The sequence below is a fragment of the Hypanus sabinus genome, chromosome 24, assembly GCF_030144855.1.
Source record: "Hypanus sabinus isolate sHypSab1 chromosome 24, sHypSab1.hap1, whole genome shotgun sequence".
NCBI lineage: Eukaryota > Metazoa > Chordata > Chondrichthyes > Myliobatiformes > Dasyatidae > Hypanus > Hypanus sabinus.
In genome coordinates, this window is record NC_082729.1 from 1,736,440 (window position 1) to 1,754,902 (window position 18,463).

At 47.2% G+C, this 18,463-nt stretch overlaps 1 protein-coding gene across 1 annotated transcript; it reads right to left on the reverse strand.

Moving 5' to 3' along the window:
* Positions 1 to 2,280: 2,280 nt before the first annotated feature.
* Positions 2,281 to 13,912, reverse strand: fam167b (family with sequence similarity 167 member B). Its single transcript, XM_059949140.1, has 2 exons — positions 13,545 to 13,912; positions 2,281 to 9,443 (listed from the first exon to the last, which is right to left on the reverse strand). Exons 1-2 carry the CDS (start codon positions 13,836 to 13,838, stop codon positions 9,180 to 9,182), a joined length of 558 nt encoding a protein of 185 aa, XP_059805123.1. The 5' UTR covers positions 13,839 to 13,912; the 3' UTR covers positions 2,281 to 9,179.
* Between the last annotated feature and the right edge of the window lie 4,551 nt (positions 13,913 to 18,463).

Sequence of the window (18,463 nt, forward strand, 5' to 3'; positions counted from 1 at the left end):
AAGACAGTGCCTTTCCCTGAATGGTCTCATTCAGTACATTCTTATCTGCTTCCCTGATCAGACATTGCCTCTTGCTTTGCCTCACTCTTCTGCAAGTAAATACATGCATTTAACATTGAGCAGTGAACACTGCTTCTTACTGGGGGAATCATCTTTAACGGAGTTTGATTAGAGTCAAAACGACATTCAGCTCATTGTGTTTGTGTTACTCTTTGAAATTGCCCTTAAACTTGACTCTCTCTCATTCTATCATCTCAAGTTCAAGTTCAAGCTTATTGTCACCTGACTGTACACACATACAATCAAATGAAACAATAAATGTATTTCTGAAAAAGCAAAGGTTAAAAATGTTAGGGAAGGATTTTACACCTTTTGGATTTTGGAAAAATATTCATGCTTTCATTAAGAGGGATCTACAGTGGGTGTCAAAACTGGCCAACACATCACCAGCATTAGCCCACCCATATTCAAGGACATATATACAGATAATTTATCTTGCAAATATTTTCCTTCCAAGCATACACTAATGACCTGACCTAAATCTACGTTTCACAGCTCAGTTCAATTTGCTCTGCAGAATACTCACCCATTACCACTCTCCTCCTATTGATAATCACTTTAATTCTGTGTTTTCTGACCATCTGTCCCTGGGAATGATTTTGGCTCATTTGCTAAAGCCTCTTACCATTTTTCAGCACCTTTTATTAAATTCCTTGTGAACTTTTCTACCTTGAGAAAAATGACTTCAGTTTTCCCAGGGTGCCCACATCACTGATAGATACAGCTTTGCTGTTGTTCTGTGAAATCTCATTTCATGAGTTGTGATTGTATTTCAAAGGTTTGATTGCAAGAAAACTCAAAACATTTGATCGTCAAAAGTAGAACTGAGAAACTATTATTGACACAGCCATGGACTCTACCGCAGAGTCTGGGTGCTCTGGCGGGCAGGCGGGCAGCTGAAAGAAGACGGCAATGATGCTCATAAGAATGCGCATTCCAGACAACTGGGATTTCTGTGCAATTGTATTTAACACTCTTCCTTTCAGTTCAGTCTTGTCAAGTCTTGACTGAAACACAGTGATGACAAACCTCCCTGCTACTGTAGTTCATGTCTGGGAAAAAAGATAATTGATTTAGACAAAGGATATTAATGGAGTGATATTAATTTAGTAATCTGACACCTGATGAAGGGTCTTGGCCCAAAACATCGACTGTTAACTCTTTTCTATAGATGCTGCCTGACCTGCTGAGTCTCTTTAGCATTTTGTGTGTGTTGCTTCGTACTAGGGTCATTCTTTCAAGCCACAGTGACCGTGTTAGTTTTTAATTTGAGAGTTTTAGTTAGCAGCATAACATTTATTATGTTCCTTTGTTCTGTACAGATCTTATTAAAACTCAGGAAGTGAAGCAGCTTTAACACAAGGACGGTGTAGGTGGTGCCACAACAAGGTTCTGCTGTCCCTTGCTGACACACTGGAGCAGGAGGGGTGTAAAAAGTGACCCGCTGGCGGAGGCACAACAGAGCAGTCATTTTCCTGAAGGAGAGGGCCACAACAGTCATATCAAAGAGGGCTAAATCCAATCTGCTGCAAACTGTCAGATCAAGGGAGATGAGGGTTGATGTGTGGGGGAAGCTGGTGCAAACCACACTTCGACCAAACATTGTACTGTGGTCCAGCAAAGAGAGGAAAATCAGCCTGGAGGAGCTCACGGTACCACAGGAGGAGGCCACGACAGGGAGACCCTGAAATATCAGTCCTTAGTCCAGGAGTGTTGGGTCAAAGGATGGCAGACGTGGCTGTTCCCCGTGGAGATCGACTGTAGAGGGTTCCCAGCAGGATCAGCATGAAGTTTGCTGTCCGGACTGGGCCTTGATGTAACGAACAAGAACCAAGCAGCTCACAGGATGGGGAGAGAGCAGAAAGAGCCTCTTACTGGACATGGAGCAGGTGAGAGGCATTGAGCTGGAAGTCAGGAGCAGATGGACAGTGACCTGGCCCACCAGCTGGAGAGTGTAGTGGTTAGGGATTGAAACACTCTGTGAAGGTTGGGCACCTCATCCAGTAACTGAAGGGAGCGCCCCGGTGAATGCAGCAAGCAATTAAAATTCAGTGAACTGCTCATTCATCTTTCTCTCTTCCCTGCCCCTCCCGGTTGGCAGGTTAATTGGGCAGTGTGGGCTCCATGGTCAGAAGGTTTGTTACCATGCTGTAACTTAAAAAAAGACTAAAGAAATAAACTTAACTGACATGAACAAAGACAGATTTGGATACGAAAGGCTGAGTCACAAAGATTTTATTCAGACTGGGAAAAAAATTTGATTGCAAACGACAAAGTTAGAAGGCCCACCCTCTCAGATCACTTTCATTCTGAAACATTAAATCCTATTTTTCCATAAAACAAAATCGGGATAACTATACGACAGCAATAAATGTCAAATGTAGGGAGCCTTTGTAGCTTTGTTCCCTGGAGCTTAGGAGAATGAGAGGTGATCTCATAGAAGTTCATAACGTCATGAGGGATTTGGCTGAGGTGGGTGGTCATTGTCTTTTCCCCATTGCTGGGAAGTCCAAAACCAGAGGGAATGAGATACAAGGGAAGAAGAGAGAGATTTAAAAAATACCTGAGCGGTCACTTCTCACACAGAGGTTAATGACGTGGGTACGAGTGTGGTGAATCTGTGGAATTCGTTGCCGCAGGCAACTGGGGAGTCTCAGCCATTGGGTGTATTTAACACAGAGGTTGGTAGATTCTTGATTGATCAGGGCATGAAGGGATATGGGGAGAAGACAGGAGGATGAGTCTGAGAGGAAAATTGGATCAGACATAATGAAATGGTGTAATTCTGTTTCTTTATCCTATGGTTTTATGGTCTTATGGAGGGTTATGCATTGAATGCAGGCACCAGAGACTACCAAGGAGGACGCTGTGTTCAGTATGGACCAATTGGGCTGAATGACTTGTTTCTGTGCTGTATTACGCCATGACTCTATGACACTGGGGTGATTCAAGTGAAACCATAATTACTGATCTACCCTTTCCCTGGGTCAATATGCAGGTCAGAAGAGTTGTGGATTGGTGACGAGAAACAGAGGGTGACGTTGGGGACTGTACCTGTGACCAGTGACCCACGACAAGTGGTGTTGGACTCTGACTGTTGAATACCTGGTCAACAGCGGAGATGTGAATGTAGGAGGTCTGACTTGCAAGTTCATGGATGACCTGCTGTTAACAGTGAGGGAGGGTGGCCTTACACTGCAGATGGTCCAAAGAACAGAACAATAGCAGATGGAATTTAGATCTGGTGAGCATGAGATATTGGGCTTCTGGAGGTCTAACAAGGGTAAGACATTTACAGGAATACATAGGAATACCACAGCTGGAAGATTGTGGTCACCACCTGGGAAAGGTGCGGAGGAGGTTAGACCATAAAATCAAAAGATATAGGAGCAGATTTAGGCCATTCAGCCTATTAGGTTTGCTCCACCATTTCATCATGGCTGATCCATTTCTGTCTCAACCCAATCTCCTGCCTTCTCCGCATAACTTTTGGCACCCTGACTAATCAAGAACCTATCAACCTCTGCCTTAAATACACCCAGTGACCTGGCCCTTGACAATAAATTCCACAGAATCACCACCACTCTCTAGCTAAAGAAATCCCTCCTTATCTGCTCTGCGGGGAGGTGAGATGTATGACTCAGTCTTGGTATTGGTATATTATTGTCACGTGTGCTGAGATCCTGTGAAAAGCATTTCTTTTTGAGCTATTCAGAGAGGTCATGCTGTACACAAATACATCCAGGTCGAAGAAGGGAACAGAATGTGGAATATGGTTTTACAGTGACTGAGAAAGTACAAGGACCACAATGAGGAACAATAGGAGATCAAGAGTTCGAGTTCAGCTTTTAGTGAATGACGGGTCTGTTCAAGAGCTTTAAAACAGCAGGGAGAAGCTGTCCTTGAACCTAGTGGTTTTGACTCTCATCCTTGGTATCCTCTGGGAAGAAGAGTGTATGTCCGGAGTGGGTGGCAGAGAATGACCTGGGAGGTGTGGATCCCTGCTGATGGATACCGCTTTCCAATTGCAGCATTTCAGGCGACAATAATAAACCAATACCAAGGTCCGGTTGCACATCTCCCCTCCCCCACAGCAGATAAAGAGGAATTTCTTTAGCCAGAGGTTGGTGAATCTGTGGAATTCATTGCCACAGGCGGCTGTGGAGGCCAGGTCATTGGGTAGACTTAAGGCAGAGCTTGATTAGATAGGGCGTAAAAGGTTATGGGGAGAAGGGAGGAGAACGGGGTTGATAGGGATAATAAATCAGCCATGATGGAATGGCAGAGAAGACTCAATGGATCAAATGGTCTAACTTTGCTCCTGTATGTTATGGTGCTATAGTCTATGAAATGGTCCCAAGGTTTGATCACATAGGAGCCAAGAGAATTGAAGGGCTGTCTTCTCAGGCCTTAAATCACTTTCATTTTAGTATTGTTTGTTGTCTACATTCTGTCCATTTACTTTCAGTGTGTCAGGTGACGAGGTTTTCACTGGAGTCCATGATGGGATGAAGGATGCTGTGCCCTTGTGGCAAATGGGATGGAGTTGGTGATGTTCATGCAAGGGGCTGTGGTTAGACTTCCTCCTGCTTGTTGGGCGTATTTCCATCACCTTAACTTAGCTCAGACCAGGGTCTGCCTTAGGTTACAGACTGTGAAACTATCATCACTGCCATTGTCGCCCCTGTTCTCAGCTCTCCTGGCTTTCCTCATTACTCTCATTGTAAATCTGATAACAATTCTAAATTTATTTTGCTTCAACGCATCACACAGTTCTCTGTTATCCAACTCAGTTACCTCTTCCAGCCCCACAACTATCACAGGATCCCCAAGCCTGACCAATCCTGTCTTGGTGCTCAGTCAGTGCTGTCATCCCACCATCAGCAGCCATTCCAGGACATATCCTCTGCTCATTGCTGCCAGGTACAGGAGCCTGAAGACCACACTCAATGATTTAGAAACAGCTTCTTCTCCCACACCATCAGATTTTTGAACAGTCTATGAACCCATGAACATTTAGCACTATTGCTTTTTGTAACTTACAGTATTTTTTACATCTTGCACTGTATTGCTGTTGCAAAACAACTAATTTCAGTGGCAATAAAACTTGTTCAGGTTTGCTCTGTCTTCTGAGAAGTTCCTTCAACCCCACCCTGTTTCTGGTCGCCCTCCTTCAAAGCACCTTGTGTGCCTCCCTGCCACATTTATTTGTTGAACTCCTGGGAAGCTCCTTGAAATATTCTGCTTCATTGAGACAACTTTTATGCCATAGTTGTGAGTTAATTGCAACTGCAGTTTGCTTGGAATTGAATCATTCAAATAACTTTTTAAAATTGTATTCAATATCCCAAGAAACGAAACAGCACATAATAGTGACAACCTGAAAGTTATAGAGTTAATGATTGAATTTCTACTGGAGTTTTCCCACTCCCTCTCCATGAGTAGTGACAATCTGAAGGCTATATAATTAACAGATGAATTCCTACCAGAGTTCTCTCACTCATTCTCTGTGAATAGTGACAATCTGGAAGTTAGACGGCTAATGGGTGAATTTCTACCAGAATTTTCCCACTCGACTCTCCGTGAATTACCATGAAATGAAGTGGGAAAATGCCTTGAGAACGTCAGTTGAGGGGTAAACATCTGGACTGGAGGAAAATCTGACTGTTCTGTATTCATTCAAATCACTCAAAAACAGAATGCAATTAAAGAGCAGCACCTCGTGCCTTTCCACAGCTCAAATATAAACCAGTTACGTTAACTTTTAGTTAAACTGTCCTTTCTATACTCCCCTCTCTCTTAACCCTTGGGTGATGATAACTTACCTGTTTAATTTCAACTCTGACAGTTTGGACCAAACAGGAGTTCCTCATTTCACCGTGAATATAACCCATGATTTAGCCCTCCCTTCAGGAATACAGACAGCAACATTAACTTGGGAAAGGATCCAAGGTGCATTATCAGATCATCAATGGATCATTGAAGTAGTAGATAAGGTCTAGTCCCACAAAAAGTAGTGGATACAGCCCAGTCCATTATGAGTAAAGCCCTCCCCCACCATTGAGGCATCTACATGAAATGCTGTAACAGAAAAGCAGCATCTATCGTCAAGGAGCCCCACCACCCAGGCCATGCTCTCTTCTCACTGCTGTCATCAGGGAGAAGGTACAAGAGACACGGGCCCCACACCACCGCTTCAGGAACAGTTGTTACCCCTGAGCCATCAGGCTCTTGAACCAGAGAGGATAACTTCACTTGCCCCATCACCGAACTGTTCCCACAACCTATGGACCCATTTTCAAAGATTCTTCATTCATGTTCTTGATATTTACAGCTAATTTTATTATTTGGGCTGTTCACCTGCTGGAGAAGAACAGGTTGGCAAGTTAGGCAGATTTGGGGAAGGAGGTACACACTGACATAATAGAGCCCAGGTTTTCAGTTTCAGTGGGATGGGAGATTGAGTCTTTAAGTTTACCCTCTGTGTCAAAAGGAACAGCTGCCAAAAGGAAGCTACAGCAACAGATACAGGAGGGGGCGATGATTCAGATAGAGCCATTAGACTTGATTCCATGGGCTAGCACAGCAATACAGGCAGAGACAGCACATCTGAACAAGTTTAAAGCTGTTTTTTTGGCAATAGGATAATCCCATGGGTAATGTGTCACAGAGTTCTGGGTCAGCCTGACCTGAAATGCAAGTATCAAAAAGATGATGCGCAATACGAGCGCTGTTGGGACACGAGACAGGAGGAAGTGTGACACACAGATCCCCTCTCCCCTACCCCACCATTCAGTAATATCGGGGGATGAGTCCGTGGTTTTCACTAGACAGTCTACCTGCTGTAATGTAACACTTGTTCTGCTTCCTGTTGTTGCTTTTCCTGTTTATCACCTCTGTGTATTTACAGAATGATCTACGGGAAGTCAGGCAAACAAAAGTTTCTTGCTGTACCTTGGTACATGTGATTAATAATTCAATTACTGATTACCTTTGACCAGTCCCCAGTGTATTCCCTTCTTTAAAATCCACTGTCCGTGAACTTATTCTGTCACGCCACCTCTCACTGGAATGCACAATCCCAGAGCCCACAAGGCAATGAACCCATGTACACTACCTCACTTTTCCCCCCTTTTTATTTCTCCTCTTTTTGCACTATTTAATTTAATTTTTAGATATATTTCTTACTGCAATTCATATTGCGTGTTGCAATGTACTGCTGCTTCAAAACGTATACCATTATTCCAATCCTGATTCCTTCTCATCCCCATCGAAATGATAAAACTATCAAATGTTAAGAGGCATAGGTCAAATGGACAGCCAGAGACTTTCTCCCAGGATACCAGAGGGAATCATTTTAAGGTGATTAGAGGGAAGTGCAGAGGGGGATGTCAGAAGTAAGTTCTTTTTTATACACAGAGCGGTGGGTGTGTGGAACACCCTGTGAGGGCTGGTGGTAGAGGCAGATGCATTGGGGATGTTTAAGAATCTCTTAGATAGGTACATGGATGATAGAAAAATGGAGGGCTGTGTGGGAAGGAAGGGTTGGATTCATCTTGAAATACAGTACTGTGCAAAAATCTTAGGCACATATATGTAGACAGGGAGCCTGAGACTTTTGTACAGTACTGAAGTAATTTTATGTATTGCACGCTACTGCAGCAGAAAAAAGCAAGTTTCATGACATATGTGAGTGATGATAAACCTGATTCTGATATGGGTCTCCATTGTGGACTGAGAGTGGGAAGGAGGCAGGGAGAGGGGAATCATGGTTGGGAAAAAGGGAAGGGAGAGGAGAGGGAGTGGGGAGCACCAGAGAGACATTTTGTAATGATCAATAAACCAATTGTTCGGAATCAAAAGATCTTGCCTGGTGTCTCAGGGCTGGGTGTGTATGCCCTCGCATCAACCACTCACCCCAATATTCCTTCTCAGCCTGAAATATCGATTGTTTACTCTTCTTCATAGATGTTGCCTGCCCAGCTGAGCGCCTCCAGCATTTTGTGTGTGCTGCTTCAGAAAGTCTGACTGAAGTTTACTGCCCTGAAGCATTGACTGGGTCTCACAGATACTGACTGACCCACCAGATGTTCTCTGAATTTCCTGTGTTTATGTTAGGTTGCCTTTTGTGTGTGAAATGGCAGTTAGACTAGATTTTATAGATTAGCTTTATTTGTCACAGGTAGATCAAAAGAAAGTGAAATGCATCATTTGCCTCAAATCAAATCAACAAGGATTGTACGGGACAGCCAGCATATGTAACCACATTCATTATTTATTTAAAGATTCCTTAAGGTTGTTTTCGCCAGGTGAGGGTAGTGGGGACAAGCTCCCACTACCTATTAAATGCCCCCAAAGGTGTGGGTCTCAAATAGCCTCTGAAAACCAAGTCCAGCTCTTGGCCTTCATGTGTGGCTTAGCTAAGCCGGAGGAACCGTTTCTACCGACAGGAGAAGGGGGCAAAGGCGGGTTACTGGTGCCTCAAAACCAGTTGCTTCAGGCAGATGGGGCTCATCAGCCATGGCTGGCAGCTCATCGAGAAGGAAAACTCCATTCTCAAACCCCTGATTTAACCCTAGTCCAATTACGGGACAATTTACAATGACCAATTAACCGAGAGGAAAGTCTTTGGACTGTGGGAGGAAACCTGAGTACCTGGAGGAAACCCACGCGGTCACAGGGAGAATGTACAAACTCCATACAGGCAGTGGAGGGAACTGAACCCCAATCTTACAGCCAGTGCTGTGGAGTGTTTTGCTAACTGCTGCCGCTTTCATTAAAACAAAATTAGCTGCCATATCCTCAGCCCATACCTCTAACTACCACCACCACACATCACTGCCTTCCTGCTCAAATTCTCAGTGCTAAGGCAGAAAACTCCATCAACAATGCCCTGATGGTATATCCCGCCCACATCGGCAGCCACCATGAACACGCACTGGCTCCGCACCGTGTGTGACCTTGTGCAAGTACACTGAAGAGAGACTGAAACTGCTGTAGCACAAAGCTACGTTGTAGTGAAGCTCAGACCCAAGGCAGCAGTTGATACCCTCACAAGAGGGGCTCAGCCACAATCTATTTGTCGGTCTTTTGGTTGGGAGTCTCTCTAAGGAATTGGCTCAGGAGAGAGAGAACCTTCTAGAGTTTATGTTCATTTTGGTCACCCCGATGTGTTTGAGGGGCGTGGAGAGGCTGAACGCTGCTTTGAGGGGTATGTCACAGAGTAGGTCGGACTGCTCCTCACACTCCTCCAGTCCGTACGTCACGTCGTCCAGCATCTCCTTGTGCTGGTGGCAGACCTGCTCAACCTTCAGCCGGTGAATCTCCCGCCGTAGGCAGATCAGCTTCCGGGCCAGCTGGTGGTCCAGCGACTGCATCTCTCGCTGAAGGGGCAAGGCAAAGCAAAGGAGTCAACAAAACACTTAAACACAAAGTCAAACCACATCCAGCAGAAATATTTCATTAGAGTCATAGAAAACTACAGCTCCGAAAGAGGCTGCTTCGGCCCATCTAGACCATGCTAAACCAGTTAAACTGACTAGTCCCATCGACCTCCATACCCCTCCCATCAATGTACCTATCCATTTGAGGTAGGGTGGAGAGCAGTCTAACTGGCTGCATCACCCTCTGGTATGGAGGCTCCAACGCACAGGATCAGTACTCAGCGCTACCTAGTGGTAGTGAGATGAAACTGTCGCTTCAGCCCATGGGGATGCCAAGGTGGGACCACCATCCCACTGACAGCAGCAAAGATCACAATTACATCAATAATGCATAACGAGGCATACGTCATTGTATATGTGAGTAAATACCTAACTGATAAATAGTTAAGTTTAGGTTAATCATAACCAAGGTAAATAAGATGACAAACATTGGAAAGAACATGGAATTTTGTGTGATATTGCCCCTGGTCAGTCATGAGATTTTAAACAGGGGTAAATATGGGTGCAGATTTGATCTGCCAAACAGCCATTTTCTGTGCTATAGTGACTCCATGTTCTATTTAATTTGGTTCCATTTGACCTGCCGTGTCATTTCATTCATTTTCTTCTTCTTTGCTCAAACTCATGAGAAATTCTGATTTTAAATGCACCCATTGTAAAAAGTGCATTTCCCTCCCCAGTGCAGATCAAGTGTCAACCTGAAAAGTCACCTGCCCATTCTCCCCCCACCACCCCAGCCACAGACCCTGCCTGACCCACTGAGCATCTCCAGAAGATCTGTGCTGGTCCCACCACTTGTGATTGATCCGTGTTCTCTCAGGTTCAAGTTTATCATTTCAAATGTACACATGTGTGTACCGCCAAACAAACAGTGTTCCTCTGGACTGGGGTGCACAACACGGTACATATAACTCACACACAACACAAAGTAACAATTATAGGCCTTCCCAGCATTTCATCTTAATTCTCAGTTGTAGTCCTGCACGTTTCTCCCCCCACACTGCCCTTACCCTTATCTCCAGAAATTCCCCAAACCGGGAATGACGCGACCCATGGCTCTCTCCCGCACTGTCAGCACCCTCAGCTCATTGCTTGGGTCTCTCAGGCTCACTGCGCTGATGTGAACTGAAGTACCTGTATTTCCTGTGCCTTTCAAAAGCAGTTTATTAGGTTCTTGCCGTATCTCCCGTGCAGATTTCCCATACTTTTTACAAGCTCATTTACACCTCTCCCAACCAAGGCGAAACGCTGTGGCAGTCAGTACTGGTGATGCTTCTGTTGACCTTCAACCCACTCCTCCCCTCCTGAGGCCGCCTTCCCTTCCCATCTCCACCACCACCCCCCCCCCCGTACCATTCTCCTCTCCCCCCTCATCCCAGCTGTGGCGACAAATCTTGGCTCAAAACCCCTACTTTCCTAAACGCTACTTCTAGACCCCAGAACCCTTGTAGCAGTTTCCAGAAAGGGTGATATTGCCCCTACCCCCCGGGAGAGGCGATGAAGATAATGAGCGTGGAATGAAATGCCAACACAAGCGGTGCAATGCCGCTCGATTTCAGCGTTTAAGAGAAGTTTGGATAGGGTCCTGTTTGGTCGGGGTGTGGAGGGCTATGGTCCCAGTGCAGGTCGGTAGGGTTCGGCACGGACTAGATGGGCCGCAGAACTTGTTTCTGTGCTGCACTTCTCTATAACGGGGATTGGGGGGGGGGGAGTTTAAACATTCTCCCGGTTTCTCTCTCCACAGGCACTGTCCGATTTGCTGAGAATTTCCAGCGTTTTGCCACGTGACTAGAGGGCAGGAACAGGATGAAAAATGAGGGAGCGCCGATAGGAAGGGGAGGGAGCGCCTTTCCCCCGAGTGAGCGGAGGGGTGGAGCTGTGCGGGGACAGTGGGTATCCCGTTGACCCGACCGCGGGCTGAGATACTGAAGGGATGGGGGTATTAAAGCTCTGAAGGGGTTTGAGAGAAGGGTTTGTGGTGGAAGATTTAGACTGAGACCGAGTTACTGTAGGAACTCGAGGCAACCCGGTTTGATTTATGGGTTCACGCCGGACTGTTGCGAACCGGGGCTGGAATATAGCATTGGGGTCAGCGTCTCACTCTCAGTGTAAACACTTGGAATGGAGAGTCCGAGTTGATTTTCCATTGAGATGGAGATGGGAAATAAACCCGTGGCGGGCTGGTGTCGGGGGGGTGGGCAGGTGTACAAACTGCCCGATACAGACACGATAAACCTGCCAACACAATAGAACCGGGAGTCCTGAAGCAACGCTGGAGGAACACAGCCCGTCCGGCAGCGTCCATGGAGAGGAATAGACATCCGCCGTTTTGGGCCGAGACCCTTAAACCTGCTCCCTGGGTTTTTATCTCGGTGTTTGAGAAGAACATTTATTTTAACTCCTCTCAGATGCCCTGTGAAATGTGATTGCATTCTAGCTGGGGAAGTGATCACGCTGCCCCTGTTTCGGACCATACCACCACGCGAATTAACCGCTGGAATCCCTCAGACACGGGCCCCTCCATGCTTTACATCAGTAACTCCCTCCGCCGTCCTCAAACTACCCTCGGGGTCCAGCTCCTGCGTCTCAGGGACCGAGTTACCACCGCACGTGTTAGACTGACCAGGTCAGACTTCCCCCAGCAGCGGGTGAATGGGTCAAAATGAAGCGGAGCAGGCGGTCAGCATGTGCTTGGGCCCGCCGGGCGGACACACGCTGACGAGATAGTGTAACTCCAGTGTCCAGCCCTAATCGGACTCAGCACACTCCGGTGGTCAGCAGAGAACTTGGGAAAGTACCAGGACTTCCGAAAGCCCCCAATTGCACACCTGAATCACTCTCGACAGCGCTGGGTGCCCGAGGGAGAGTGGGAACCCTTTGCTGACCACAGCGGAGCAAGGGACTGTCCGTGAACCCGAGTGTGTGTCAGACCAACCTGGGCAAGAGCCAGCAGCTGAGTCAGCCGGGATCGCAAATGTCAGGGCTTGGACTGGGCGAAACCCCGATTAGATCATTCATTTCCTTGTGGAGTTGTTCCAGCGTGGAGTTTGCGGAAAGGGACAGACCTGGAGCGAGTGCGATAAAACTCACTCAAACTTCTTCAAAGTAGGAATCAGGTTCAGTTTCACTGAAATATGTCGTGAAATGCGTCGGTTTGCGGCACCAGTACAGTTTAACACTTAAATTACTCTAAATTATTTAAGTTAACTATTTATATATTAATACAAATACTGCGAAGAAAGAGCGAAAGTATGAGGCAGTGTTGGTGAGTTCAAAGCCCATTCAGAAATCGGGTGTCAGAGGGGAAGAATATATTCCTGAATCTTCAACTGCTGTCCCTGATGGTAGTAATGAGGAGAGGGGTCTTCAGGCTCCTGTCCCTCCTCCCTGATGGTAGTAATGAGAAGAGGGGTCATCAGGCTCCTGTACCCTCCTCCCTGATGGTAGTAATGAGAAGAGGGGTCTTCAGGCTCCTGTCCCTCCTCCCTGATGGTAGTAATGAGAAGAGGGGTCTTCAGGCTCCTGTACCTCCTCCCTGATGGCAGTAATGAGAAGAGGGGTCTTCAGGCTCCTGTACCTCCTCCCTGATGATAGTATTGAGAAGAGGGGTCTTCAGGCTCCTGTACCTCCTCCCTGATGGTAGTAATGAGAAGAGGGGTCTTCAGGCTCCTGTCCCTCCTCCCTGATGATAGTAGTGAGAAGAGGGCATGTCCTGGGTAGTGGGGGGTCCTTAATGACGGATGCTGCCTTTTCTTTGAGGCATCGCCTTTTGAAGATGTCCTCGACTGTAGGGAGGCTACACAATGTGAACAGTTCTCTGCCTGTCTGAACGGGCGATGAGCCTATAAACACATTTTCGCAACTCTTTTTGTGTGTTATTATAATAACTAATAGTGCTTTACTGTCTTACATTCTACTGATGCCAGAAAACAACGAATTTTATGTCAAGTCAGTGATAAGAAAGCTGATTTGGAGTTGGTCGCTGTCATTTTCCCAAAGGGAACCCCGTACCCACCTGCAGAGTCCCCCGGCTGTACTCACCAGCTCTGCCCTCACCCAGCCCACGGCCTCGGCGATGTTGGCAAAGCCGCAGATGGTGTGGAGGGAGATGTCGATCCTGGCGCCGGCTTTCTGCCCGGGGGACAGGGCACTATTCCCACCTCCTGCTCCCGGCTGATGATCGGACTCGCCGCTCCCCTTCCAGGGCTGAACCTCGAGTTTCTCCTTCCACTCAGAGAAGGACGGCCTCCGGGTCTGGAGTTTCAGCTTCTCGGTCAGCGCCTTCACTTGCCGGAGGTCATCGTCAGAGTCGGCGTCCTCCTGTACTCGGGACATGATGCCCCGATGCGCCCGCTCTCCACCACAGTGGCGAGACAGCGGGCAGCCCGCACTTTAATACCCTACCAGGACTAACCATTAACAGAGCCGCCCATTCACCTTAAAGGGGCCGCGCCGGAGCTCCGGGCCGTGCACACGAGCCAATGGGATTTCAAAGATGTTCATCGTTTGATACAAAAACAACAAATACTGTCAGTGGTGAAAAATATGAAAAACACTTTATTCAGCCTCTCCTCCCAATCTTAAAGCTTTCTCATCACCGTCTTTGCTCAGGTCCCGCGAAAGGGTCGAGGCGATGCCCTCCCCTCATTACTAACATCAAGGAGCCTGAAGACGCACAATCTTTTGCGAACAGCTTCTTTCCCACCATCATCAGATTTCCAAAAAGTCCGTGAATCCAAGATCAATTTTTCCCTCTCCCTCACTGCCTCTCCCCTCCTTCTCCCTCCCTCCCCTCCACTCTCCCTCTCCCTCTCTGCCTCTCCCCTCCCTCTCTCTCCCTCTCCCTCTCTGCCTCTCCCCTCCTTCTCCCTCCCCTCCCCCTCCCTCTCCACCTCTCCCCTCTCTCCCTCTCCCTCCCCTCCCCTCTCCCTCTCCCTCTCTGCCTCTTCTATCCCTCTCCCTACCCTGCCTCTCTCCCTCTCTGTCTCTTCCCTTCCTCTCCCTCTCCTCCCTCCTTCTCCCTCCCCTCTTTCTCTCTCCCCCACTCTGCCTCCTTCTCTTCCTCTCTCTCCTCACTCCTCCCCTCCCTGCCAATCTCTTCCTTCCCTCTTTCTCTCTTCCTCTCCCGTTCCTGTCGCTCTCCATCGCTCTTCCCTCTCTCCCTCTTTCTCCCCCTCTCCTTCTCCCCTCCCTCTTCCTCTCCCCTCTCCCCACTGCTTCTCCCATCCCACTCTGCCTCTTCCTTTCCCCTCCCTCAATCTCTCCCCCTCTCCCCTCTCCTCCCTTTTCTGCACACCACTGTTATAACACTTTTTTTTCTGTCACCTTCCTATCAATGTGAACCAGACTGGTCATTCTGCTCTGATCTCTCTCATTAACGAGGTGTTTTCACCCACAGCATCATTGGTGTTGTGTCATCCAGTAATGTGAACATACTGAAAACCGAGTGGGCTACTCCTGCACCTATTTTCTATGTTTCTAGGGCCACTCAATAAAGCAAACTCCCATCACAACTGCAGGAGGAACTCAGCATCTCAGTCAGTACCAATGGACAGAAATGAACAGTGATGCAAAGTCATCGAGCTCGATAACTTTTGGTAATCGCCTCTCTCTGCCATCCCCCTTTTTCCATTCCGCATTCCGGTTACCCTCTCAACCCTTCTCTTCTGCACCACCCTGCCATGACCTGCCCATTACCTCCCTGAGTCCTGATGAAGGGCCTCAGCCCGAAATGTCAACTGTTTATTCATCTCCATGGATGCTGCCTGGCCTGCTGAGATCATCTAGCAACCTCCCTCCAGTTCCCTACTTGCTTCCCTTTCTTCCGTGGCCCACCATCCTCTCCAGTCAGATTACTTTTTCTAGAGCAGAGGCACCCAACCCTTCTTACGCATGAACCCCTGTTCTAGACTCTAGAAAGCACACACACAATGCCGGAGGAACAGCAGATCAGCCAGCATCTGTGGAGGAGAATAAACAGTCAATGTTTTGGCCCGAGTGCCTTCACCTGGACTGGAAAGGAAGTGGGAAAGAGTCATAATAAGAAAGGAGGGGGAGGAGGAGGAGTACAAACTGGCCAGGTGATATGAGAGATCAGGTCAGGGGAAGGTGGGTGGGTGGTGGAGGAAGGCAGATGAAGTAAGAAACTGGGAGGGGAGCAGGTGGAAAAGTCCTGTTGCCCTGCTGAGTTCCTTCAGCATTTTGAATCTCGATTTCCAGCATCTGTGGAACTCATTTTCTTCAGCCTTTTACCACTTCCACCTGCCTGGCGTCAGTGGTCGCATAACCAGGACTTGTGATATGCACCGGCCACTTGTACGACCATCCACCACCTGCTCCCATGGCTTTTCATGACCCTGATCAGGGGGCTAAACAGGTACTACACCTTGCCCAGGAGTGACCTGCAGGCTAGCAGAGGGAAGGAACACCTTACACCTCCTTTGGTAGAGACGTATCTCCACACCACCACCCATTGTGTTGAATAAATAAAAACTATTACTATGTTACAAAGGAAGTAAGGAGAGCAAAGGAGGAATAGCGATTGTCATGGGTTCATGGACCTTTAAGATACCGGATGGCTGAGTGGGAGAAGCTAATGTTAATAATGAAAGGGGGCATGTCCTGGATGGTGAGGGTCTCTAATGATGGATCCTGCCCTCTTGAAGCACTGCATTTTGAAGGTGTCCTCGATGGAGGGGAGGGTTGTGCCCCTGATGGAGCAGGCGGAGTCTACAACCCTCACACACAGCAGGATGGAAGATGAAACGCGCCCTTCTTCCGCAGCCTTGAGGAAGAGGGCGGTTCACAGCCAGACGGGTTGATGACCTGCCATGTCAGTCTGTATGACAGACAGGTCACAGCCTCCCAGAACATCCCATCCTCTTGCACAGAGGTCTCAGACAACAGTAAGCAGGAGAGTCTGTCTCAGACCTGCTCACCTGACTTGGAACATCTAGCAGTCAAATGTCATCCATTTTATGCCTTCCACATCATCCGGGTAGTGAAGTACGTTCCCCCCTCAGGCCAGTGTCGGGCAGACTCTGGAGGAAATGAACACTGGCATCAGCAGGTATGAAACAGTGCATCATTGCAGGGGATTTCAACCAGACCAGCCTGAACAACTACCACCAACTACCTGTAGAACCAGAGGAGCCAACACACTTAATCACGGTTATACCACCATCAGCAAATGCTTATTGTACTATCTCATGCCCACGTTTTGGAAAGTCCGATCACCTGGCTGAACTCCAACTCCCGACATACAGGCAGGGACTTAAAATCACAGCACCGGTGGTGAGGACCAAGAAGGTATGGTCAAGGGAGGCGGAGGAGAGTGCACAAGTCTGATTTGAGTCTGTGGACAGGACACTATTCAAGGATTCATCTTTAAGTCTGAATGAATACTCCACAGTGGTCACCAACTTCATCAAGACCTGTGTGGATGAGAGTGTGCCTTCAAGGACACACCAGAAATACCACATCAAAAGCTGAGGATGAAGCAGAGGATTCGTAACCTGCTGCAGGCGAGATCTGTGACATTCACAGATGATCCAGAACTCTGAAAGAAGTTTGAGTACGACCTGCTGTAACCCACTCACTGGGCTCAAATACAACTCAATTCGTTAGCTAGCTCTGCCAACAGCCACGTGACTCAGCAGTGAGAGAGACACCTTTCATAAACAATATACATCGGTAGGATTCATGGTTCAGCCAAACAGGAACATTGTGATGCTCCTTTTAAAGAAACCTCATTCAGGACAAATGCTGTGTAAATACTGTCCATACACAATTATAGATTGGCAAGAAATAAGAGATTATAAACTGAATAAAATTATAAAGGAAGTATGTTTACCAACTTCAGCTTTATCAAACAGACATTAAAAGAAAAAAAAGAGAGAAAAAATGAAAGGGTCCATTACAGTTAAACCAGTCCAATATGCACATGAACTTCAGAGCTCGTCTCTTCCAAAGCTGGGTATAACCATTACTTATGGTGCTGAACTCACGGTCTGTGTGAAAGCACCCGCCACAGTCTGAACTTCCCTCAAAGTCCATCTCAAACAGACTCTCTCTCAGGAGTATTGGCCCTCCTTGAAGTTTGCATTTGTCACATGCTGGCAACTCGTTCCACACTCTGACCACCCTCTAAGTGAAGAAAAAGTTTCTCCTCATGTTCCCCTTAAGCTTTTCACCTTTCACCCTTAACCCACGACCTCTGGTTGTAGTCCCACCCAACTTCAGTGGAAAAAGCCTGCTTCCATTTACCCTATCTATACCTCTCATAATTTTGTATACCTCTATCAAGTTTTCTCTCAGTCTTCTGTGCTCCAAGGAATAAAGTCCTAACCTATTCAATCTTTCCTTATAACTCAGGCCCTCCCACAACTTACTAACCGTAGCACATCTGCTACAGGAGGGTGGGTTGGGTAAGGGAATATTATTGTAGTAGTGTTCGACCCTAAGTGGCCACGAGTTCAAACCTGTTGGTTTTAACAAATGTAAAAAAGAACACTGCAATTACGCATTAACTGTGCAGTTTATTCTTCTAAATATTTGTTTTATGATGAATAAACTTTATTGTAATTAAAGAAACACCAGCTGTGCTGAGATGAATTGCATGCTGTGGTCTCCAGGCTAATTCTCTGATGGTCACCCATCAAGCTAGTAAAACCGCAATCTCAGACTCGCAGTTCCAATGGCCTCTGTGTCTCAGTTTTGCATAAAGATTGTGCAAGAAGGTTGCAGTTCTGGGCTAAAGGACATTCCAGCTCGGTTCAGCTGAAAATGTTATGAGAGGCTGCAAACATCAATGAAAAACGTAGTTCACCTACCAACAGGAATGGTGCAAACTCACACTCCCTCCTGCCATCCCTCCTGCTTTCTACTGAGTTTTATCAACTCTGACAAGTGAGAAGATGATTGCATCTCCCAGAATAGGCACTGACCACAGGGAACAACCA